At 51.1% G+C, this 24,986-nt stretch overlaps 6 protein-coding genes across 6 annotated transcripts; 3 read left to right on the forward strand and 3 right to left on the reverse strand.

Moving 5' to 3' along the window:
• Positions 1 to 1,792: 1,792 nt before the first annotated feature.
• On the reverse strand, positions 1,793 to 2,629 carry N7509_011356 (uncharacterized protein; the record flags this gene model as incomplete). Its single annotated transcript, XM_056635993.1, has 1 exon — positions 1,793 to 2,629. The coding sequence occupies one exon, from the start codon at positions 2,627 to 2,629 to the stop codon at positions 1,793 to 1,795; it is 837 nt and encodes a 278-aa protein (XP_056486613.1).
• Positions 2,630 to 4,277: 1,648 nt separating this feature from the next.
• Positions 4,278 to 7,470, reverse strand: N7509_011357 (uncharacterized protein; the record flags this gene model as incomplete). The annotated part of the gene is made up of 14 exons (XM_056635994.1): positions 4,278 to 4,745; positions 5,064 to 5,151; positions 5,348 to 5,376; positions 5,484 to 5,498; positions 5,559 to 5,577; positions 5,637 to 5,721; positions 5,795 to 5,843; positions 5,896 to 5,916; positions 5,983 to 6,025; positions 6,082 to 6,178; positions 6,249 to 6,529; positions 6,587 to 7,126; positions 7,189 to 7,326; positions 7,379 to 7,470. The coding sequence occupies 14 exons, from the start codon at positions 7,468 to 7,470 to the stop codon at positions 4,278 to 4,280; spliced, it is 1,965 nt and encodes a 654-aa protein (XP_056486614.1).
• Positions 7,471 to 7,991: 521 nt separating this feature from the next.
• N7509_011358 (ubiquitin-binding serine/threonine protein kinase VPS15) lies at positions 7,992 to 13,143 on the forward strand (the record flags this gene model as incomplete). The annotated part of the gene is made up of 7 exons (XM_056635995.1): positions 7,992 to 8,205; positions 8,263 to 8,383; positions 8,441 to 10,843; positions 10,897 to 11,531; positions 11,605 to 12,395; positions 12,592 to 12,903; positions 13,102 to 13,143. The coding sequence occupies 7 exons, from the start codon at positions 7,992 to 7,994 to the stop codon at positions 13,141 to 13,143; spliced, it is 4,518 nt and encodes a 1,505-aa protein (XP_056486615.1).
• A 2,953-nt stretch (positions 13,144 to 16,096) lies between these two features.
• Positions 16,097 to 18,933, forward strand: N7509_011359 (DENN (AEX-3) domain protein; the record flags this gene model as incomplete). Its single annotated transcript, XM_056635996.1, has 2 exons — positions 16,097 to 16,477; positions 16,552 to 18,933. 2 exons carry the CDS (start codon positions 16,097 to 16,099, stop codon positions 18,931 to 18,933), a joined length of 2,763 nt encoding a protein of 920 aa, XP_056486616.1.
• A 776-nt stretch (positions 18,934 to 19,709) lies between these two features.
• N7509_011360 (SDR family NAD(P)-dependent oxidoreductase) lies at positions 19,710 to 20,901 on the reverse strand (the record flags this gene model as incomplete). Its single annotated transcript, XM_056635997.1, has 4 exons — positions 19,710 to 20,166; positions 20,228 to 20,558; positions 20,624 to 20,655; positions 20,771 to 20,901. 4 exons carry the CDS (start codon positions 20,899 to 20,901, stop codon positions 19,710 to 19,712), a joined length of 951 nt encoding a protein of 316 aa, XP_056486617.1.
• A 669-nt stretch (positions 20,902 to 21,570) lies between these two features.
• N7509_011361 (TBC domain-containing protein) lies at positions 21,571 to 24,777 on the forward strand (the record flags this gene model as incomplete). Its single annotated transcript, XM_056635998.1, has 3 exons — positions 21,571 to 21,969; positions 21,999 to 22,469; positions 22,501 to 24,777. The coding sequence occupies 3 exons, from the start codon at positions 21,571 to 21,573 to the stop codon at positions 24,775 to 24,777; spliced, it is 3,147 nt and encodes a 1,048-aa protein (XP_056486618.1).
• Positions 24,778 to 24,986: the final 209 nt, after the last annotated feature.

Consider the following 24,986-nt stretch of genomic DNA (forward strand, 5'->3'; position numbering starts at 1 on the left):
ACGGTAAGCTAATGCTCGTCATTTCAACACACATAACAAATAAGATTTAATTTGTACGAGTAACCTTGAGGGTGTTTTTTTTGTCACTCGCCCAGACGGCAAAATGAACAGGGATGAGGAACCAGATCCTACTCCGTACATTTGCCCCTCTTGTCCTAGCCCCTAGCCCCTTTTTCTTTGTTACTGAAATGAACGTTAGCTGTGGATACCCACAGCCTATTGTTTAGTGAAGTCATAAGAATATGCAGAGTACGAGCACGGAGTAGCCGCTGGTAAAATTGACTGGCGAGATGGAACTGGGACAAATCAAAATTGAAGGCTTTGAGTTAGCAAATAATCCGATCTAAAGTCGCAGATTGAGTCAATATACCCCGTAAATGTATATCTTTTTCTCAAACTGCGAGCATTGAATTGGGGAGTATTAACGCACCACTGCACAGGCCGAGGCTTTGGTTACGGCCTTTTCCCCTCCAAACAAATCGGAGAGAATCATCATCAAAGTCGGCTTGTAGCATGATCCTTGACTCTTTCGCCTGAAAAATTGCCGTGTCTCTGCAGCAATACTCAAATGAATGTATGACTGCAGAATTGTGCGTGGTATAAGGCAAACCACATGTACGGAAAGCTTGGGCCGATGCTTCGAGACATCATCCGTAATAGAAGGCGCCAAATTTTGCTGCGCGGAGTACGGAGTAGAGTCCTGGTTTTCGAATGGCGTCGTGTCTAATTGCGACGATCACCAGCCGGACTGTCTCGACGATCCTTCGCCCCATCTTAGCGTGTGATTCGGCGTTCGCTAAGTGGAGTGCGGCAAGAGTCTCGACTCTGGCTAGACGATCTCAAGGGGAGAAATACGGCTCTTTTTTGTCCTGAGAATCTCCAGGGGAAAAATCGGAAGGGCTCAGGCTAAACGCTTATCACTCCCTGCACAGGCATCATGGCGGCTATTGACAGGTTATTCGCCCAAATCTGCTGGAACAACATGCATCAGCAAATCCCGACCGTCAGGAAGAATCGCTTTTTAGAAAACCTCGACGATCTCAGCCAACAATTAAAACTTTTTTCATGATCGATCAGATTGGATGGAATAAGAGTGGGATTTGGATGTGGAACCCCGCCCCGAATTGGAGAGATCAGGTTTACCGCGCGCCAGCGTATCATGTGAATGCATGATATCACACCAGAATATCAGAGTGATCACCATATGGATAAGAATAATAGGTACATGTTGACATCGCAAATAGAACATACCGTCAATTCAAAAAAACAAAAAACAAAAAAAACCTCCAATAAGATACAGCGCAGTCCACCAAAATGCATCGAAGTATACCACCGGGAGCTATAAAATCAAAAAAGGACAAAGGCAAAGGCAATTACAGTTGACCAGGGATAACGCCAAAGAAATATGGGACCCGCCCGGATGCAATACTCAACTCCAATCATCTCGTGATGAGATTGTGTGTAATGCTGGGACTGGAAGAACGAGAACGACGATCTCGGTCCAGTTCTGCTCAGCAGATCCACCACAGGCAAAGCGATCGAGATGCCCTCACACTCAGCGCCGAGAGTTGGAATTTTCGCACTTCGAATTTTGCTTCTGCAATTTCAAAGAATTGTGATAATCCTGGCCTTTCATTATAGAATAAGAAATCGTGTTGTGTGACACTTCTGAACATCTTTTAACATGGCTAGGCAACACGAGTAAGTTAGTACACGTAATTTGAAGAGTAGCTAGTTCGGATTCTCTCACTTCAAGAGGTCCTCTGCTCGAGCAAAGCCTTTCCCGCACCGCTCACAGTGATGTTCGCGAATATGAAGATGTTTCTGAATTAGGGTAAGCGTTTGTCAAGGCAGCTGGGCCAATTTTCCTCACGTTGTTAAAATGACGCCTCAAGTCTCCCTTTCTTCCAAAGGTCTTCGAGCATTCGGAACAGCTAACGCGGGAAATCTTCCTGCTTTCGGGATCGTGCTGCTTTTCATGCTGCCTGAGGTTCGACTTCCTCGTGAAGGTATTCCCACACTTCGGACAGACAAACCTATTTCCCGAAGCTACCTTGATTTCATTGCAAGCAGTGCGAGCTATACCAGCACTTTCGCTAGAGTTGTTTATGAACATGTAGGGTCTTGCGGGCACAGTCGCGTTGACAGAAAGAGCCTCCAGGGGAGTCGTCGGTCCTGGGCATGGCATGGGGGCCCAATATCCTGGCATTTGATAAAATACCTCCTGTCCAGACTGAATTTCCAAATTTGACCCGTAACTTGGCGATGCGCTCATTTCTTGAGTACCACCCCAGTCCTGAAAGCCGTTGTATGCGGAGAAGCATACTTTATTAGAGGTGTCTTGAGGTTGGAAGGGAGAGCCATGAAAAGCGGTCGTCTGTAATAGCGAGTTCGGCGAATGGCTAAGAGGAGACATCGGGTAAGGCATCGGACGTTGATAACCAGCGGTATGGTCGAAGGTAGGGTCCAATCCGCAATTCATTATACCCAAGCCAATAGGTTGAGAAAGCGCTGCTTGAGGTGCCGTAGCAGAAACTGGAGAGGAGTAGGCAGATGATGTCTCCCGAGAATATGCATCCATCGTCAATGAAGGCGCTATGGATGATGAGCACTCTGCTATCTGATCCATGGTGGCTTGCATCCTGAAGTATAACAGTCCAACGAGCAAAGCAAAATGCACAAATGAGAAGATCTAAAACCAAACCAGCTGAAGAAAGTCTATATCGCGGGATCAAAGAGCCCTGAGGTAGTGACGGTGCTGAGTATAAATAACGAACGATGACCATCTAGGGCTGTCGGTGACATGCAGCCACATTGCATAAATGGTGGCTGAGGGAAGTAGAGAGCACAAGGTTGGTGCAGAATCTGCCTGCCGGCACGGTGAAGAGTCGATGACTGACACCTCGAGCGACGAGGCAGATTTTCAAGCGGAAGGGAGGGGGTGTTATGCAAATGCGGTGGGAAAATGAGTGGGGGGAGGGGAACTAACGGACGGGGGATGCTCGGGACCAGTTCGATCAATCCGGAGTCTACAAATCTGTGCAATCCCTGCTCCAGAGATTTAGCGCCGAAGGAGGTCAATCAAATGCCCAGGGCTTTGGAGTCGGATGAATGTCATGATCTCCTTTTCAAGCCTGGACTCGTGGCCGGTAAGAAAAATGCCGGCTTATACTACATCTGAAAACGAGGGTGGAAAAAGGGGGGAAGAAGTTTGGCAGGATGTTGGCATCCATAGGGTATCATGTCAAAAATTACCAGATCCCCTGGAAATAACCGCACAGCGGCGGCTGTAAACTGTGGTGCTGGAAAAGGCTAACCATCTCTTCGATCACCGCGGGGCTGGTCTGTCCAACAGCGTTGCGTCCCATCCAACACGAACAACCAAACAAAAGTCTGGAGTGAGCCCATGGGTTTGGAATTGACTGGTGAGGCGCATCGTAGTTGGCGACTGGGAGCCAGTGGTGTACACAGCCGCATATGCCGGGGGAAGCAAACAACCCTTGCAATAGACTTCATCTTGAGGCGTATTCGGGAAACGATCATCTCATGCCCGAATAAATAAAACTTTTTGGGCATCATGACTCTCACGGGTTGCGGGTCCGCCCTTCCGAACCGTTCGATTTCATGTATACCATCGGCAGATACTCCACCCAAACCCCACAGTCTGTTCCTTTCGCAGGTCGTTGCCGTTGAGAATATATTCTCATCTCTTTAATGAAGATTGATATTTGGGTGGGGATTGTTTTGGTCACTGCCAGTACTTTGCAGAAGCAAATTCCCTGGTTCGAGCACCGTTCTGCGTGATCTCTTGGTCGCACCCTTGTTGACGCTGGAACACGAGATGTCAGAGTGGTCCCCACTTACCCACATCTGCAGCAGACTACTCCTTAGAGCGAGACCGAGACGTGCAGGGGGGGACGTGCGTGGCTCTAAGCGCCAGGCAAGTGGCCCTCTTACGCGAATTGCCAGTGCATTGCCCCTTTTTCTTCATCCCTCATTGTGGAGATAGTACGGAGTACATATACTACAGTGGCGTTGCAAAATTTTGAAACCCCATATTGCCTACCATTATTGACCGAATTCTAATCGCAAGCTGGTAGCTCCCTGAGATGGAAGAGATAGGCCAATGTATTCCATCTTAGGTAGCCACTAGAGAACGGTCAACAAGAAGCTTCAAACTTTTGCAACGCCACTGTATTGGTGAGGAATCAGTGTGGGAAAAAAAGAAAGTCCAAAAATTGAAGGAAAAAGAAAAAAAAGATTCATGATTCGAGCGTTTAGTTGTTGCCCTGCTGCGCTTCTAGGTTTGCTGTGACGCGCTCCACTTGAACTCGAAGCCGTTCTATGGATGAGATCATCTCCGTGATATGAGCAGCCTGTGCCTGTGTCTGTGCCTGTGCCTGTCCGGGCCGCGCGGGGTCTAGTTCCTGCCCGTCGTGCCGATCCACATGCTGTTGCTCATTTCCCAGACCAAGGCGATATGTTTCGACTACAGAAGGGTGCAGTGGGTCCAGGCATCTAGACACACCGGGCTCGACAGCAGAAGTACCATGTTCTTGTGACGATATCGGCGGTAAGCGACCGGTTGATGGCGATAAGAGATGTCGACGACTTGACTCGTAGATCCAGATAAGCATCACAAATGGCAAATGGGTTGCTCGCAGTAGAATAATTCGAACCCGACGAACCGCCCCCGCAGATAAAAACAACCGCATGGGGCGAATACAGAGCAGCGGAATAAGATTCTGTCACAGGTGAGCGGGATGGACCCAAGGACTTTTCTGGAACAAGTCTTTTGCATCGGCGTAAGGCGGCGCTAACTTACCAGGGGCGGCATGAAATATGTCAAACGTCGGGAATTACTGCTTTCCAACACATAGATGGATAGTCTGAAAAATCCGTCAACACGTCTCTCAGCCCGCAGTGGCACAGCCATTATTCAGACTGTTTGAAATACTAACTGAAAAAGGTATTCCTCTCTGGCATGCAACATCACCTAGAGGCATATATTCATTAGCCTCGGGCGCTATGTAAAGCGTAAAGCCAATTGTCGAGAAGCTTACTCCTTCAAGACTCATACTCATCAAACTAATCAATGAAGAGAGAAGCAAGATGTTGGTCATCGAAACGAAAATCAACCTGTAGTCATCGCTATGGTCAGTCTGGTTGAAATGCAAGTGCCCTGCAGGATATGTGGCAGTTATTGCGGGGTTTTCGGAACTACTGCAGCCCATCCTCTTCGTATGTATAACGTGACCAAACAGGAATGCAACAGCTGCATGTGCAGTCTTTGTTTTCTTTTTGCCTTTTCCTTTCGGGTTGCGCAACAAAATCATAGGGAACCCACATCAAGCCATAGCCGAAGATCGGGGAGATCTGAACATTAGCGCGTTAGCCAACTTGTTCCGATGGCCAACCATTTTGCCAAGAGACAGGGATTGGGGATTCGGCCTGCAGAATTGCTGCATAGTCCAGAGACATACCTCAAACGCGCTGTCCTGTGAACGAATCGATTCAGCCACCGTTAGTCCAGGTCAAATAATTGTTATGACACCCACTAGTCCAAGTGAACCCGATCTGCCTCGCGCAGTTAGCAGCCAGAAACGGTCGAGAACAAAGGATCTTCACCGCCATACCCAAAGAAAACCTTCACAAGCATCTCTGACATTTCCTTAAGTGACAGGCGGTCACGGGCGAGCATGGTAAATGTCGTCAAGAACCCTGTAGTCATCAGCCCACATCTGTCAGAGGATGTCTCAGTCTACAGAAGGGGTTGTGTCTGCGCCACTCTTACCGATATACAAGACCATCACCACCGGCATAAATCTAAAAAATGCTTTCGTCTACGGTCAAGTCAGCCTTGAGCTTTCCGGCGGGTTTCGGGGTACGCAGGACCATTTCCTTGAGTACGGGAATCTAATCGAAACCGGTTAGCTGGAGCAATTCAAGGGGCGAGGGATTTTAGAGCATGTCTCCACTCACTAAGCTGCCGAAGTATGAATTCAGGCTCACGAGCGAGCAGATCCTGTGCCTGCGTCAAAACTAGTTGTTCATGCACACCAGTGATGCAGAAGATCATACCTTGGCACAAGAAAAAGTGCCTCGAGAGAAAGGATGTCAAATGAGAAGTTCAGAATGTAGTTGTCACCTCTGCCTAGCCCGATGGCCCCTTGATGGTCTATTTTCAGCTTCTTACCCTGCAAATCCCTCATGACTCCTCACGAGGCAGACTGGATGACGCGACTCACTGGCAATAATGAAAGCAAAGCCTACCCCGATAATACCCAGATTCCAAAGGCTCCAGAAGTCCATTTGATAGAACAACACCCCTGCATCGACGAGCCCGCTGAGTTCATCGTAAGCAAAAGCAGCAATCCAAACATCCATCAGCGCTTCAAAAAATCCCACGCTCGTCTGGTTTCGTTCCACGAGCACTGAATAGTAAAGAACTAAAAATGAGAGGAAGAACGCAGCTTCGAACATCTTGCGATAAACAGGGACTCTCAGACGAGAATACGGATCGGCTGTTCTTCATGAGCAAGTTAGCATTTTGCTCTTTCTTTGCTCACCTCCCGTAGCCACTTACTTCCTATTAAAAAGCTGGGGCTTCTTCTTCGAATGCACCGTGAGAGAATCCCAAAAGACTATCCGCCCGTTCCAGATGTCATTTACAACACGCTGAACCACCCGCTGGCTAAGAAACCTCTTTGCTTGAGCAATTGCGGCAATCTCCAATGCATTCAAACCAAAGAATTGCGAGTATGGTGAAATATCGATACGCCCTGGTTCGGTGGTCTGTGTGCCTGCGTAGGGTTCTCCATTCTCATCGAGCTCTCGGGGCTGCTTCCCAGGTGTAGTGCGTTTGAGAGATGTTAAGGGGTCCGAGAGTAGTGGTGTCGTCTCCAAATCACCCGCCGGGACGAACCCCGAATTTCCACGTTCGACTTCGAAAAGATTTGTTGAATTCCGGCGAGGAAGAGGTAATTCCTCGAGTAAAAATTCAATTGTCTCCCGCTGATTGAGATGACACAGGAATTGCCAGGCCACAAACTCACAAGCCGATCCTCGACTTTCATTTAGACCCCAGTCATCATCGGTAGCGTTACTGAAGTTCCATTTCAAAATCCTTGAGTGGTGTTTTGCTTAGCAATCCGATCGTCCACAGCGAGAAAGAAGGACAGGCCTTACATCAAAGCGACTATGATAAATGGGTTGTGGCTATCTTGGGCGAGGGCATGAATTAACTGCCTCAGGCGATGACCTCGGGCACCAAATCTCATCTGCTCGAAGGAATATTCCATATCTCCGACGGCCATGGAAATGAAGCTGTGGCAGGCATTAGCCAAAAGCTGGATCGCTTTGGGGAGGAAATCTTTACCTGGATAACTTTGGAATAACTTCAAAAAGTGACTCTTCCGTCTCGATGACGGGGATCTCAATGTGATCCATCATGTCGGGATATTCCATCATCGACATGGCAGCTGAGTGCTACCTAGCTGGTAAAGAAGCCCATGTTAGAAACATTCCCCACAAGTCTGTAGCCAGGCAATCTGAGGATCATATACCAAATATCTAGGTAGTTTCTGAATGGAACAGAGATTATGCCAAGCACCTGTGAGATTGTGGGATGTCTTCGTGGTTGTGGCTTATATCCCCTTTTAACGTCCCTTGCGCACGTCTCGCGCCACGTAGAGAAATTAACGTTAGTTGCGAGCGGACATTATATGTAATAAGATAATCTCGAATGATCAAAAGCTGAAAAATGGCGATAGAAACAATATTCACAGTCTTGTCGTATTGTTGATCTGTGGTCTAGATAATCATGTAAAGGCAAGCCTCAGCCAAGACGCGCCTGACCGCCCAACCCAAACATTACGTCACGTGGCCCCACCGCCCAGATAGACCGACGTTATCAACAATCACCAGCCTCCCACCTAACCTTAGCTGCCACTTCCACTATCTCCGGCCTAGGGAGATGCGGTCCATACATCATGGGTCAAGGCTACTCCATCACAACCCTGTCCGCGGGGTCGGCAGGGATCGATGTTCCCGAACTTTCGGACCTGGTGTATGAGAGATCCATGGGCGGTGGCCGGTTTATGAAGAGCATCCGCGCCAGGCAGCAAAATGGCCTTGTGTTCGTCAAGGTCATCATGAAGCCGTATCCGACAATGGAGCTGGAAAAATATGTGAAAGCTATCGCTCGTGCGTCATGATGTCTTTGAAAGTCTTTTGATCGGAACTAATCACCGTCATCCGCAGGGGAACGCAAGCTCTTGACTGATGTGCCAAACGCATTGAGCTATGAGCGAATCCTAGAAACTGGTAATGGTGGCTATCTGGTGCGCCAATATATCCACAGCTCTCTCTACGATCGTATGAGGTACGGCTAATCTCGTCTACCACCATCTCAAAAAGACCCATGCTTACAGGTCTCCAGCACCCGGCCATTTCTCGAAGATATCGAAAAGAAATGGATCGCATTTCAACTTTTATGCGCCTTGCGTGATTGCCATTCCTTGGACGTGTTCCACGGTGATATCAAAACTGAGAACATCTTAGTTACTTCATGGAATTGGCTCTACCTTTCTGATTTTTCTTCGTCGTTCAAGCCAACTTTCCTTCCCGAAGATAATCCTGCCGACTTTTCGTTCTTCTTTGACATATCAGGTCGAAGAACTTGCTATCTGGCCCCTGAAAGGTTTCTTGAGGCCGGAGAAGAGGAAGGCAGCCGCAACGTTAACTGGGCAATGGACATATTCAGTGCCGGTTGCGTGATTGCAGAGCTCTTCCTTGAGTCACCCATCTTTACTCTCAGCCAAATGTACAAATACCGCAAGGGTGAATACAGCCCAGAGCTGAGCCAGCTGGTGAAGATTGAAGATCCGGACATTCGAGAACTCATTCTACATATGATTCAACTAGATCCAGAGTCTCGATATTCCGCCGATGAATACCTAAACTTCTGGAAGAATAAGGCCTTCCCCGAATACTTTTACAGCTTCCTTCACCAATACATGTCCCACATGACCGACCCTTCATCGGGAAAAAACAAGGTGGATGCAGAATCGACCAATCGGGGGGAAACCGACTACCGTATAGAGACAGTTTGTCTTGACTTTGACAAAATATCATATTTTCTTGGTACCGCAGCCCGGCCTCCCCAAGATGTTTCCAATGAGAACATATCTCGGTTGACAGGAGATGTACTCCCAGTCAAGCTCGATCTCCCAAATGGTGATACCACGACGTCCAACCCGCAATCGCAATCGCAATCAGATGAAGGGGTTTTGATATTTTTGACCCTTGTTGTCTCCAATTTACGGACCACGGCCAAGGCTTCTGCTCGGGTCAAAGCCTGTGATATACTTCTAGCCTTTGCAGAAAGGTTGTCGGATGAGGCCAAACTCGATCGTGTCCTTCCCTATATCATGCTTCTTCTCAATGACAAGACCGATTCGGTGAAGGTTGCAGCGATTCGAACCCTGACACAGCTTCTGGAAATGGTCCACGAAGTCTCTCCCGTGAATGCCTACCTGTTTTCTGAGTATATTTTCCCAAGGTTGCAACCTCTTGTTGTAACTTCCAAACACAACCCGAGTCCAGTGGTTCGCTCCACGTATGCCTCTTGTATTGCGTCCTTGGCGCATTCTTCGTTGAAGCTCTTGGATATTATCCAAGCATTGCGCTCGGATACTCGTCTTACCGCACTTATCCCCGTTGGTTTCGAACCTCGGTGGACCGAGGACGCGACGTTCCATAACCTCTATGATGTCGCTCGCAATGACCTTCTAGAATATTTTGAGTTTCATACGAAAGCGCTATTGACGGACGCAGATCCATCCGTTCGCCGGGCTTTTCTAGGGTCCGTGTCCAGTCTCTGCGTGTTTTTCGGGAACTTGAAATCGAGTGAGGTTATACTGAGCCATTTGAATACTTACTTGAACGACCGCGACTGGATTTTGAAATGCGCTTTCTTTGAGACGGTTGTTGGTGTCGCCGCATATGTGGGGACTATCAGCTTAGAGCAATACATTTTACCTCTGATGGTACAGTCTATGACTGAGCCAGAAGAACTTGTCGTGGAGAAGGTAATCCGGTCACTTGCAGCCATGGCTGAATTGGGATTGTTCCAGAAAACGACGACATGGGAACTTCTCCATGTTACTGTCGGGTTCCTAGTTCATCCTAGTGTCTGGATCCGTGAGGCTGCTGTGCAACTGATCGTCAAGTCTGCCAAGCATTTCACCATTGCGGATATTCATTCCATTCTGACACCGCTCGTTCGCCCTTTCCTCAAGGTGAAGGTCGTCGAATTCTCCGAGGCGGAGTTTATTGGTGCTCTCAAGCGTCCGATCTCAAGAAATATCTACGAGGTTGCCTTTCATTGGGCATCCAAAACTGATAGAGGAGTCTTCTGGAAGTCAGCTAGCCCATTTGGTCTGTCGGATGGGCATAGCCCTCGCATAGGACGAAGTTCTACGTTTAGCTTCAGCTCACAAAATAAGAACGACGAAGATGAACAATGGCTGTCCCGACTAAGAAACCTTGGGATGGGCTCGGAGGATGAGCTCAAACTCATTGCACTCAAGGATTATATCTGGAGAGTATCCTTACGACAAAGCAGAGAAGCTGAGGCCGATCCTCCGTCGTTAGGCGAAATTATCAGCTTGTCACAGAATGATGTCGCCCCTCAGACAGTCTTCTTCGACAAGCAACTCAATGAAAAGCCGAGAAATGTCTCCGTGGACAGAAGTGAAACCCCTACTCCAGAGGACACGAAACCGCGAACCATCGCCGACGCTCTACTTGACGCTTCAACGACAATTGAGCGATCCCCCTAGTGCTAATCGCAGACACATTCGGGCCAGGAGCAATCTCCATAGGGAAGTCCAGCGCCCGCACCCTGAGACGCTCAGATCAAGCCGGTACAGAGTCGTCGGCATCATCGCCCGTGGCATCGTCTCCTGCTGCAGGTCCCGGGTCTCGTCCACTGTCTCCGCCAAGCTCAGACGTTGATCGAAATGGCGCCGATCGCCGACTCAGCTCTGGCCAGGAGAGCACCTCGACCGCTCCTACTCATACGGACACTCTTCCATTGCGGGGTGTCTCGGACCGAGTTCAGAAAAAGTCCAGTGCCATCAATCTTCTTGGTCGCCATGAGACCTCCAAGGCGTATGCCGAAACCAGTACAAGTTCAGCAAACGCATTTGGAAAAGTCGATGCTCCAATCCAGAGAGCAGATACCCCGCAACAACAACAATCAGCCCTCGCACAAGCTTATGAGCAAAAAGGAACACCAACCCCGTCTCGGCAATATCGTGCCAATCATTCTTATACGGGCGATGACCCGGCCGTCTTGCAACTACTGAACAATGTGTTTGCCGAGAATTATCCAACTGATCTGTTTGATCTGGGGCCGTATGTCAAGGAATTGGACCCTCGACTACCAATTCGCAAGCCCGGCACACAAGACCCTGGAAGCATCTGGAGACCCGAAGGGAACCTTGTAGCAACTTTTGGCGAACATAGTGGACCAGTTAACCGCATCGCAATCCCCCCCTGATCACTCCTTTTTTGTCACTGCGTCCGACGACAGTACAGTCAAAATCTGGGACACCACTCGGCTGGAGAGGAACCTGACGCCAAGATCGCGTCAAACATACCGTCATGCTCCGGGGTCTCGTGTTAAAGCGCTGACTTTTGTTGAGAATACCTACACATTTATCAGTGCTGCGACTGATGGTAGTATTCACGCTGTCAAGGTGGACTACCAAAAGGTCCATGAATCTGCTCGATATGGAAAACTCCAGCTGGTCCGCGAATACCAACTTCCATTGGCGGACAATGGAACACCGGAATATGCGGTTTGGATAGAACATTTCCGGGATGAAGGCCAATCAACTTTGCTTGTTGCAACAAACACTTGTCGGATCTTGGCAATCGACATGAAAACTATGCTACCAATATTCACTCTGGAAAACCCCGTCCATCACGGAACGCCTACGACTTTTTGTTGCGACAGGCGGCACACCTGGCTTCTAGTGGGCACAACTCATGGAATTCTAGATTTATGGGACCTTCGGTTTCGCGTACGCCTGAAGGCCTGGGGACTACCAGGCTGGGGATCCATTCAGCGGATCCAGCTTCACCCAACGAGACCTCGCGGACGCTGGGTCTGTGTATCCAGCAGCGGCAGCCACGGCAACGAAATCACTACCTGGGATATCGAAAAGTTCTGTTGTCGTGAAGTCTTCCAGTCGACTCCGCTCAACACCAATGAAAGCAACTCGAACGGGACTGGTCAGCGTAGCTCTCGAGGTACCAGCTCTCGCCCCGCCGGTTCAATCTCAGAGGCGTTGAACCATGGCCTGTCGATGAAGACCGACCGGAGGGTATGCTCAGCCGCTTCGCGACGAGTCAGCCTGGCCCGGTAGGCCCGGAGAGTGGGAAAGACCCTACAGTTCCATCAAACAATCCCCCTGGAGATCGACTGGGCACCTGGATCTTCACGTCTGGTCTGAACGTCCCCGAAAACGACAAGGGGTCCAGTAAGTGTGGATTCATCGTCTCCGCGGGTGTGACCGAAAGATCCGCTTCTGGGATCTGGCACGTATCGAGCACTCAATGATTGTCAGCGGCCTGGACAATGTGTCCGAAGGAAATGGGGCTAGCAGTAGACCTCGATATGAGGTGTCTCAGCCTATACCCAACCTCGTGGTGACGACGGAGCAAATCCCTTCCACTTCTAGTGGTAGCGGGGCGAGTGCGGCAGGCAAGAAGGGGGCTGGTCCGCGACCCCCACGCAGTACGGTGATTAGTTTGCAGCAGCAAATGCTTCTCAAGAGTCATCTTGATATCATTCAGGATGTGGCTGTGTTGCGACAGCCGTATGGGATGATCGTGAGTGTGGACCGGGCGGGAATGATTTATGTTTTTAGATGAAGGGGGCCCGGTGGGATATTTGTATGAATATAAGTTGATTAGTAGGACGTCACATTACTACAAAGTACAATACCCAAAGTTATTGTGTACCTAGCATTCCAGCCCTGGAGGGTTCCAAGATACGTTGGCATACTACTAGTAGTACTCCGAGTCCAGGGCTACTCAGACTTCAAGTTCTACCCGCCAGCCCTGGAGTAGTACTATATATTCCAACTTGAAGGATGGAAACTTGAATGAGGTCGGGCACCTTCCAAGGAACTTGAACTTGAACCTGTACTAGTAGACCCCATACGTTTAAGTTTGAGTACCTAGGTAGGTATATATACTTTGAGAGACTGGGCGCAATTGGAATCGGAACACGTTCGACAGGGCTAGGCAAATATCCATTTGAATGCAATACGTACAGCTCAGACTAGTAATTCCAAGTAATCATGTTAACCAATCCTCCGAGTCCAAATTCGATTCATCTCATCTTCAACATGTCTAAACCACCTGGTACCTCAGGTGGCAAACGAAATGATGCACTCTACAGAGTCAGCTCTGCTACCTTGATCTATCTCGCGCTGCAGTGGGGACTCGCAGCGGAGTACATAGTCACGAGTCACCGGTACATTTATCAACGGGGGGAAACATCAATATCCGACGTACCGGTTACACTGCTGCAGGTACACAGAAAGTGGAGGTTAGTCAAGGAACGGAGGAAGCTGGGCAGTGGGTCAGCGTCCACACAGGCGAAACACTGGACCATAAATGGGGTTGGTGATCGGCAGCATTGACGGCCAGAACGAGCATAGCTCCAGAGCAAGGAAGACTGGGGGAGATTTTACGGATCCTACCTACACCCGCTAGGTGCGCTCCGGCACGGTGCATGGATGACCGGATTTCTACCGATGCATCAATGCGTTCGCTCTCTCCTGCAGCTACGAGAGGAGGCGGGAACTGCATCGCCCTAGCACCGTCGAGAAGCGCGGTACGCTACCGGGGTGGCCCCTGCGGAACGAACTGGTGCGATCATCGTGCTCCAGCCCCGATCCCTGTTGGAGCATCTGGGATGACTGGGTCTGGATCCAAGATCGGTATGGGTTCGGTGGTGGGTAGCCCAAGCTGGTACGAAGGCCACTCGAGATTAGTTGGGAGGGATTCTTCGCAGGTCAGGATTTTCTTCCTTCTCGCGCGTCACACGCGAATGACAGAAGGCAAAAATGAGACAAGGTTGGCTAGCACCACGAATGAGGGGATTGGGCCGATGGATGGAAGTGGGATCTCCGTTGCGAACTTCCTGAGTTGGTTCGGTAGATTTTGACACCGGTGGAGTCCGCGGGAGGTGACGGGCAGCAGAGTGGAAGCAGAACAGAAAGAAAGCTACGAGGACGGAGTACGGAGGAAGAAAGCTACGGAAGATAACAGAGGCGCGCGGGGCTCTTCTCGGAGCTTTCGGGCTTGCCGTTTGGAAGCACCGCGAAAGATGAAACATGGAGAAGGAAAGGTAAGATGAGACCCCCGAACCCTTCCCCCCCCGGCATTGAGCAGGTCGAGACGCACTAAAAGATGCAAGAGTGCGCCCGGTAAGTCATATTTGCAGTGCATCCCATCCCATGCCATCCCAAGGGGGGGCCAGGGCCCGGCACAGACCACCGTAACCAACGATCGAAGCAGGTCGAAGGTAAAATCTCGGACTTGTGGGTCCGGATGTTTTGGGGCCAGGGGTAAGCACCAGTCATGGCGCAGCTGAGGCTCGACACGGGAAGAGAAAGCAGAGAAACAGAGCCATGGGAGAAGCTTCGGCCCCAGGAACCAAGGAACTGCCTGGAACCGTGGACGGCTGGGTGCGCTGACAGGTTCGCTTCCAAATCATCGAATGGATCTCGATCGGCTCTGCAGATACTCCGATCGGGCGAATTGGGCCAGTTGGGCCTCGGCCGTGTTTGAGTATTGAAGATGGACGATTGCAGAGCAGGGCCGACCCGAAGATTGGCGCAAGATTGAGATGCGACTATTGATTATTGTTCTTGATTTGATTTCCCTGTTCTGGGTGGGTGGACGGGAATGGATAGGGCTGGGGGCCTCACAATGAGCATTGAGCATTGCGCATTGTGCATTGTGCATTGTGTAGTATTTGCTGCTTATTGCCGGCCTCCTCACTGCTGGCAGGCGAGACACGAGAGAGGTTGTATGGCATAGGCATGGGCATGAGCATGAGCATGCCCGTCGGCAGTGCGGACGCAGGGTGGCACCACGGCTTGCCACTCGAGAACGAGGCCTCGACGGTTGGACGATCAGTGGCGAGGAGCGGTTTTCCAACAGTTGAAACTGCACGATGTGTCTAGAACTCTGTTGGGAACGATATGACCTGTCGCGGGAGGGAGTGGTAGGAGCGAGAGTTGGCTGTGGGGGAACGGCGGTGAGTATACTCCGTACTGAGTCTACGAAGTACAAGTATCAGATTCACTACAGTACAACTACAGTATACAGCAGAGTATGAGTACGAGTACGATATGAATAACTAGCAGTGTGAAGTGCGCCCCTGATCGTGAACTCATAATCGCTCTCATGCAGGTTAATTCAAATCTCCGCTTTAATCCTTCTTATTATAATTATAATAATAATACAAATAAAAACCCAAAAGGATCTTAAATTAACCGGAGCCAAGTGGAGTCACTAAGAAAGATTGAAGTGATTCGACTGGTGCGTTCCCCTCCGACGAACCCCCTTTGGTAGAGTGACCCGCCAACTTTCTCCTATTCCTCTTCCTCTTCCCCCCCTGATACGAGCACTCGCTCTTTACTTTGCTGGAATTACTCCGTACTCGAACTTTACTCCTCTTTCCCTCTCTCCTCTCTCCTCTCTCTCCTCTCTTTCAACCCTCTCGCCCAACCTATATCCCACCCCCAATTCGTGGTTAACCTCTGGTTTCCATGGCCTCGGGTGCCCACTAAATCGTTCAATTGGAGTCTTACGCGGCGTCTCTCCTTATACACTCATCTGTATACGGTATATCTCTCATTCTTTACCCGCCTACCTCCGAGGCTTCAGCTTCAGCTTCAGCTCTGGTTCCAGCTCCAGCTTGAGCTCTAGCTCCGTCGACTACTTCGATCAATATACAAGTACACAACATATATAACTTGAACACCACCATACACAATCCGCCATCATGGGACATTCTCTGAGAGATCATTCGTCCTTTGTCCGCCCGGCTACCAGGGATCGCCCGGCGACTCGCGGCGAGGGGGAAAATTCGCTGGTCGTCCCCAGTCGCACGTCGTCGTTGCACTCTCGCATCACCCAACCCATTCCTTCAACTCTCAACATCAAACCCGCTCAGCGGACCCCAAAAACTCTCACCCATGCCTACATGGTATGCGGTGTTGGCCGTGAGCCCTCTCAATGGGTCAAGGCTCCCGCCCCGGCCCAGGGTAAGATTGGCCACATGAAGGGCGCGGTCGGTCAATTCTGGCTGCCAGAGATTCTGGGCAGCAGCCCTCGATTGGAGCAGGATAACGAGATTGCTCGAGCCCTGCACGCGGCGATGAGGGTGAGCAAACAATCTGATCACCCAGGTTCGAGGAGGTATGGGATGAATTTAAGGTTAACTGACTGGAATGTTAGGCATGCTTCCCCCACGATGTCGAAATCTGCACGGGCAAGAGCCAGCCTCACTGTGCCCACCACGCTTTCGTCCTCCAGCAAGACTCTTCTCACACTCTGTACGGTATCGCGCTGCGCGTCTGGTCCCGTGCCGATGAGAAGCGCGCCGAGACAATTCGCGAACTGCGCAAGAAGACGGAGCCGGACTTCTACGACAACCCCGACGAGACCTACTGGATTCCTTACTGTTTGAGTTTCCTCTCTCGCTACCCTCTGTACGACCTGCTAGGTGATTACCTTCGTGGTATGTGGATTCACTGGAACAAGGCCACCAACCTCTTCCACGCCGAGGAGGTTTCTCGCATTCTGAGCTTCCCGGCTCCCCGCCTGAATGATCTGGTCCGTATCGACATGAAGGATTACGCTCTCTGCTACCAATTCCCCTCGTCCCCAACCGGCTTCCAGAACTTCGCCATGTGGCCCCTATTCAACTGCCTGTCAATTCCCAACATTGTCGGTGTAATTGAGGCTGCCGTGTCGCCTACTCGCCGTGTCATCTTCGTCTCTCACTACGCGGCCATGTTGACTGCCGCCGCCGAGACCATTCGCTACTGCGTTCGCGTCTATGAGTGGAGCGGTCTGTATGTTCCCGTGGTGCACGCCCGCCACGTGAAGGAGCTCGTCCAGGAGCCCGGTCCTTACATTCTGGGTATCACTGCCGAGTGCCGCACTCTTTTCAACGCACCTTCTGATGCTCTCGTCGTCGACCTCGACCGTAACTTCGTTCTGACCTCCAGCCCGCCCAATGTTCTCAACCAGGGCCAGCGCACCAAGTTCATCAACCGACTGACACAGGCCCTGAACGGAGATGTTTCCCCCTCGGGCGTCCCCACTCACCTGCGTTCGGCTTACGCTGGCGGCAAGCTGATCCCTGCCGGTCAAATCATCGTCATGCGCGGTGAGGTGGAAAGTGTCCAGGAGCCCAACTGGTGGAACCAGGATGCCGTTATGAGTGTTATGGACCACGTTTGCGAGAAGCTGGGCCGTAACACCGGTATGAAGGCCATCTTTGGCGGATCCGTCAAGAAGCCTCTCATGACCAAGGTCTCGATGCGCCACCTCAACGAGATTGTCCGTGAGCGCAACCAGTACTCCCGTGACGCGATGGAGGCCTGGCAGGACTTCATCAACCTCAAGGGTAGAATGGACACCGAGCTCAGCAAGGTTACCAAGCGCAACAACTTCCTCGTCGAGGAACTCGAGACCTGGAAGCAGCAGTTCCTCAAGTTCCAGGCCTTCGCCGAGCAGCTCACCAAGGAGACTTCCGAGCTCAAGGTTAAGATCGAGAACCACAAGCGCGAGAACCGCCGTCTCACCGGTCTCATTGATCAGCAGAAGGATGATGTCGCTCGTCTCACTCTTCGTCTGTCTGGCACTGAGAAGCAGCGTGATGATGCCCTCGAGGCCCTCGTCCTCCAGCAGGAGATTGCCGAGGAGCTCGAGCGTGAGCGCAAGCGCAACCAAAAGGAGATCTCTGCTCTCACCCACACTAACTCCACCCTCTCCCGTGAGCGTGAAGACGCCCAGCGTGTGGTCCTGCACCTGCGCAGCCTCATCAATGGCAAGAGCCACCACATGGAGCACATTGTTCGCTCCATTGGTAGCAGCTCTGAGATTACTGAGATGGTCGAACAGGGTTACGAAGACGCTCCTGAGGAGCGCACCGAAGAGCGTGCTAGTGCAGAGTCTGTGAAGGAGTCAAGCAAGGAGAACAAGGTCTCAAATAAGCCATCGGTAAATCAAATGAACCCCGAGCTCGAGCAGCACTTGCTGAACCTCGGCAAGGACCACAAAACCCTTGCTCGTCTGAGCGTCACCGACGTTGCAGACCGTTACCTACGCGATAAGACGGACGCTATTGCAGACATCATCCGTAGCATTAGTGAACAGTGCGCCGCCGCCGTCGAGGGCCTCCACCTGGCCCAGGATGCCGAAGATGAGGAGTCTGCCGAGGCTTCCTCATCCAAGGTCCACCAGAACGGTTCCCCCAGTCTGGGTTCAGAGTATGAGGACGGCCGTACCACCCGCGCCACCAGCGAAGTGAGCGACATCGACAACAACTCGCTCCACCCGGACAACCGCCACTCCAGCATTCCTCCCACCCCGGACCTGGTTCACAATCGCTCCAGCACCTCCATGTCCATGGTCAGCAGCTCGACTTTCCCCGAGCGATCCAGCCAGCAATATGGACCGGGTGAGATCCCCACTCGCATCGTGGAAGATGACGATGAGCACGCCCATGAGACCGAAAGCATGGACGACCAACAAACCGAGACCGGCACTCTGTCCAAGCAGGCTAGTGAAGATCTCATGCGGCCTCAGACTGCCCGTGTGATCTCCTAGGTTCTTTGAAACTTTTTGACATATATTTTTTTTGCCTCCATCAGCTATAGATGATGTGCAACGCTTGACTGAGACGACCCTTGTTTGTTTCCTGCCTTTCTGATTCTACTTTTGGCGTGGTTCTATCCTTCTTGCTGACTCGTGCCGTGAATACCTCACGCGTGCACATGTTCTGGTTGTCCGGCGTAGCCTGGTGCCTTTTCTTTTTTTCCATCTCTTCATTTCGTCGTGTCGCTTTTGATACTCCCTTATATCCATCTGCCCGCAACCCATCCATCCATCCTTCTTGTCAATTGTTCTTCAGGGCCATTATGTTTCCTACGGGGTCTTGCAACTCCCACTTTCCCCTTTTACTTTTTTTCTTGTGCTACTGCCCCCAAGGAATCTGTCACTATTTTGTCTTCGTCGTACCTTCTGGTATGGAACGGCTTTTTTGCTATCCGCTTATCTTGCGCCCTTCCAGCCTTGAGTTGGCTCGAAGGAGCGCATCCCACTCTGCACCCATCTGCAATTCTTTATTGCGGTTTCCTACTGTGTCCCTAGTTTGCCACGCATTCTCCTTATTTCCTTTTGTCCGCAATCGTTGAACTGGACTCTCGATTGTCATGGATCATTCCATCCTGTTGTATTTAAAAATGGATCTCTAATCACCATATTTGCTTCAATCCGGTTGCTTTTAGTAAGTAAGGAGAGTACAAGTAGAAGGGCTCCTCGACTTTACATGTCATTTCACTTAGATACTTCATAACTATGTACACGGAAGTCTATCTGAGAAATCATGCCAGTTTTCCAGGGACGACAGGGTGTCCAGCACTCAATCCACCGCACACAGCCCACGCCTGGCCATTGACATAGCTGCTCTCATCACTACCCAGGAACAATGCCACCCGAGCGACCTCGTCCGGGATGGCACCACGCTGCAGAGGGTTCAACTGGCCAATCTTGCGAGTGGTGCCGCGCTTCTTAGCGTGATCAAAGACAGACTGTGTCATGCCGGTCTCGATCAGACCGGGACAGATCGCATTGATACGAATACCAGTCCCGGCCAACTGGTACGAGCAGGTCTGAGCAATAGAGACCACTGCTGCCTTGGAGGCGGAGTAGTCGGTTGAGCCAGCGTTGGACCGAAGTCCGGCTACCGAGGCTGTGCAGATGATTGAGCCGCTGGGGTATGGTTTGGATTCGGAGGTGACCTTCATAGCAGGGGCAGCGTGCTTAGCCGCCAGGAAGACTCTGCAGAAAGTTAGCTCCAGTTCTAAAGTAGAAGGGAATCTTCCTCGAGATGAACCCTTACCCAAGAGCGTTCGTTTTCATAGTGTTCATGAAACCATCTCCATCAATCTCCGTGAACATCTTCGGTTGTCCTACGATTCCAGCATTGGCGAAGAAAATATCCAAACGTCCGTACTTGGCGATCGCCTCGTCGATGACGCCGGACACGGCTTTCTCGTCCCCGGCGTCAAATTGGCGCACATGGACATCTACACCGGGGTAGAGAGACTCCATCTCCCGCTTATGAGTTGCGAGATGGGAGTCGCTGAAGTCGCAGATATAGACCGCCTTCGCGCCATTATTGGCGAATTGGTGAGCGGTGGCACGACCAATACCATTGGGAGAGTTGGCGCCTGTGAGTGATGGTGGTGCATGCGTTAGTGTGATGGATCTTTGTACGACTTGATATTTGACGTACCAGTGACAATGACGACCTTATCTTTCGTTCGACTGCGGAGAAAGGGAGGTGTTAATCACTGCCAATTCTAGTGATCTGGATGATTCCACTTTTCTTTTTCGCTTCTTTCTTTCCAGGAGTCGTGCAGTATATATATGTGACACTTACGGGCCTGCAGAGTCCTGAGCTATGTGCCGGATTTTGGGGATATCCTCGAAACTTCCCTCCTCGGGGATGCCTTCAACAAGCTGCTTGCTGAGAGCTTGGAGGCGCTGTTTGGCGGCGGAAGAAGAAGACATGGTGGATATAGATGGTGTTGGGGGTGGATGAGAAAAGTAGGAGGTAAAGAACTTGAAGGATAATCGTCCAACTCCTCTTCGGCAGTCACTCAAATACTAAAATACTTACGAGTAATCCAAATAGGGAGGAGCTTGCCCGCATCGCACCTTCCCCACTCCGCGGTTATGCGGAGTGCCTCGGTACAAATCACATGACCAGGAGGGAGCTCTGGTCACCTGACACGTTGGTCTCTCCTCACGTGATTCAACATGTGTCGTCATGTGCCCAGTGCTTGTTTTGGGCTTCCAAACCGTCGGAGTTGTCGATGAGCCTGCTAAGTTTCACAATTTGGATATTCCTACCTCTCTACAGCTGAACCTGTCGAGGTATTTCGCGATATCGGTTTTCCCTCCTTCACCAACTGCAAAGTGCGTCGATCTCCCTTCATTCCCACAAAGATCCACTCCAAATCGGCTAGGATCGACCAACACAACCACGAAAGGGCACATAACACGAAAGGTGGAGGGACCGATAACTGACAGACAGCCCTTACAGCATTCTCCTACTATTGCACCTTGTTTCCTCCGCCAGAGCTTCTCTTCCTTTTTTTCGTCCAACTCTCTGTCCAGCATTCATGAGGTCCGCAACCACCCCGTTCGACATCTACGCCCTTCACCAGTCGTTGAGTCATGGCGGAGCAGCCCGACCCTCACCCACAACGGAGGTCCTCATCTCAGACATCGTCGGCTTCCAACCGCAGTGCAAAGGCTAGGACATTACGATCGAAGGCTCAGAAGCGCCATTCGGGTTCAAATACACGCACCGATCTGACTTCGTTCCCTTCTCTGCCCCCGAGTTCGCCGCCCGACAACACCCCCACCTTGACACGAGGCCTGACAACTACGTTGCTGACGGGAGATACTGGAGATGGCCCCAATGAGACAGGTCGCGGACGCAAGGCTACCCTTGCCCGGCTGACGACTGGGGTATCTCTCATGCCTCCGGCCGCGCCGCCCTATTCGATGATTCGGTTCCGGCTCGTGATATTCCAGGCGCTCTGCACCTCGCAGACGATGCGCATATCGAACGTATGATATCTACTACTGGTCCTGTCAAGATCGTTAGGCAGTTTGCCCGTGATTTGGCCCAGCGGGATGCCGAGATTTCCGCACTGCGGCAACGGGCCGATGCGCGGGAGCGGGAACTGAAGAAAATGCTTCGAGAAGTGTCGGTGTCTAATCAAGATATTGAACGCCGGTTGTACCAAATGGAGAATAACCCTGAAGACCGCACTTCCGATGGAGACAGTACCCACAGCCTTGGTCAGGCCTCTCAGAGCTCCGGGCTGGATGGTCTCATGTCTCAGGCCATGACGGACGCTGTTGGATCGAACGATGGTGATACTTCTGAGCACAACTCTGATCTTCAGGCGACTCTTCGACCTCAACGAACCGATGAGCTGCGTGATGCTGAAGGCAATCGCAAACGACAAGGCTCCCTTCGTGGCTGGCAAGAGTATATCTTTGGATCAACGAACCCCAGTCGCAAGACCAGCCGTGCCAGCAGTATCATGAGTGACATGCAGGAAGTCGAAGAAGAGGATACTCAGCGAACCCGAGTCCCAAGCAATCCTTCTGTCCGGCGGAAAGCTCTCGACGAGCAGCTCTTCCATCCCCCCTAATGGAAAACCTGGCTCTATTTCAAGTGATACGTTGGGAAGACGCATTGCAAGTGGATCTACCAATGGGGATGACGCTAGTGTTCATTCACGCAAGTCATCTCGCTCCCTTGGCTCATGGACTGTCAAATTATTTGCCGGGAATTCGCCAGGACCAAAAGATTCTAGTGACTCGGAAAGCAGTCGCAAGATCTCCAATAGCCAGGACAAAAACACCGACTCCAAAAGCTCGTTGAGCGCAATTGCGGCATTGAAACGAATCAATAGCAACACCAACATACCTGGCTCCCTAGGACGCTCCGCCAGTAGCAACTCGGGCACGGTCAGAATTAACCCGGCTACACGAAGAACCCCGATATCCAACATCTCGCAAGTTACAGCGGCGGCTGAGAACTCGGACCGAATCTCGACTAATCTTGGACCCGTCGAGATGGATGCCATTTTGCCTATGGAGTCTCGCCCACCGACCCTCGCCCCTATCTATAATAATTCCCAGTCTGGCGAATTCCTGACCGATCGATTTGGGTTCATTTATGATCAACGTCGGAAAAAGCGTCAAAGGGAAGCAAATGCTAGCAAGACTAGCAAACACCGGCTGAGCATCACAGAAACCCTGGGCAACCTCCGCAGTGACTCGGATGTCGAGGATGAAAACCAAAACCTTCCCTCAGCCACTCCAGAAACCCCCAGCTCTCCCCCTGACTCTCCAGTTGATCCCGAGAGTGGTACTGCTGGACTCCGCCGCTGGCAAGACTATCTCAGAATGCCAACTCGTCCAACCGAGCTTTTATCCCACACACCCTCCACTGCACCTATAGTCTCCTTGACTACTGCAGAGCAGAGTCGCTTCCATAGCTCGTCCGTATCGGTGGATAAAGATGGAACCTTGTCGCTCAATTCAGGCCAACCTTCCGCCAGTACGTCGGCAATCACGGCAGATCGCCCGGAGTTTGCTGGGATATCCTCGGAGGAGCAACCTGCCATTCGAATCAATGCTTCTGAAACCGAACCTGTCAAACTTCTACTTGAACAGCTCACCGATCTTCACGATACGCTGCAGCGTGATCGAACAGTGAGGTGGAATGAGTTCCTTCGCAAAGTACGAGCAGAGCGCCGCAAAGAAGGCGAAGCAGCGGCGGCCGCCGCGTCGTCCTCTGATAAATCTGTTACTGCGGTAGACACCCCGGAAGCAATTCTTGCTGATGGCGAGGTCATTGGGATTTCCGGCCTTGGAAACAAAGGAAAGGTCGGCCGCGCCAAGTGGCGAGAGTTCCGAGCCCTCGTCCTCGGTGGTATTCCAGTTGCTCTTCGGGCCAAGGTCTGGTCTGAATGCAGTGGTGCCTCGGGGATGCGGATCCCAGGATATTACGAGGACCTTGTGCGAGGAGTCGGTGGCACCGAGCCGGATCCTTCAGTCATTGCTCAAATTGAAATGGATATTCGTCGTACTCTGACGGACAATGTGTTCTTCCGCAAAGGGCCAGGTGTTGCTAAGCTAAAAGAGGTTCTTCTGGCATATTCTCGCCGCAACTCGGAAGTGGGCTATTGCCAGGGCATGAATCTCATTGCCGCATCACTTCTTCTCATCATGCCGACTGCCGAAGATGCCTTCTGGATTCTCACCTCAATGATTGAAATTATTCTTCCCCAGCATTACTATGATCACGGTCTTATGGCGTCACGCGCGGATCAGGCTGTCCTCCGACAATACATCACTGAACTGCTGCCTAAACTGTCTGTGCACTTGGAGGAATTAGGCATCGAGTTGGAGGCCCTTACTTTCCAATGGTTTCTGTCTCTCTTCACCGACTGTCTCTCTGCAGAGGCACTCTACCGTGTTTGGGATGTGGTTCTCTGCCTCAACGTTACCAGCACAGCGCAGAATGGTGCCACTCCAAGTGCATCCGCTGCCTCCAGCATCAAAGAAGGCGATAAAGCCACACCAACCTTGGAAGATCCTACCTCTGGCGGTGGAGGTGGAAGCACGTTCCTTTTCCAGGTTGCTTTGGCACTATTGAAGCTTAACGAGCCGCAACTGTTGACAACCTGCTCCACGCCAGCCGCTCTTTATACGTACATCAACCACCAAATGACCAACCATGCCATCAGCATTGATGGTCTGATTCAAGCTAGCGAAGCTCTTCGCAACATGGTACGCCGGGAAGACGTTGTTTCCCGCCGAGCCGTTGCTTTGCGAGAAATGCGCGAGTTTGGTTAGGATACCCCTCAGCACTTTCGTATCTCCTTTTTCACCCTTTCATTACTACTGGCGGATATTGTCGTTCTTTTTTGTTTCACATTAGACTTGACGATGCCAACGACATAAGCATGGCTCGGAGTTTTGGCATTTTTTATCTTCTACCCTTTTTCATCTTTTTACTTCTTCATTGATATCCCACTAGCTTCATTCCCTGGCGCTTTCTTTTT

Source organism: Penicillium cosmopolitanum (genome assembly GCF_028827165.1).
Source record: "Penicillium cosmopolitanum strain IBT 29677 chromosome Unknown utg000009l:1.0-9042332.0:1.0-9050551.0, whole genome shotgun sequence".
NCBI lineage: Eukaryota > Fungi > Ascomycota > Eurotiomycetes > Eurotiales > Aspergillaceae > Penicillium > Penicillium cosmopolitanum.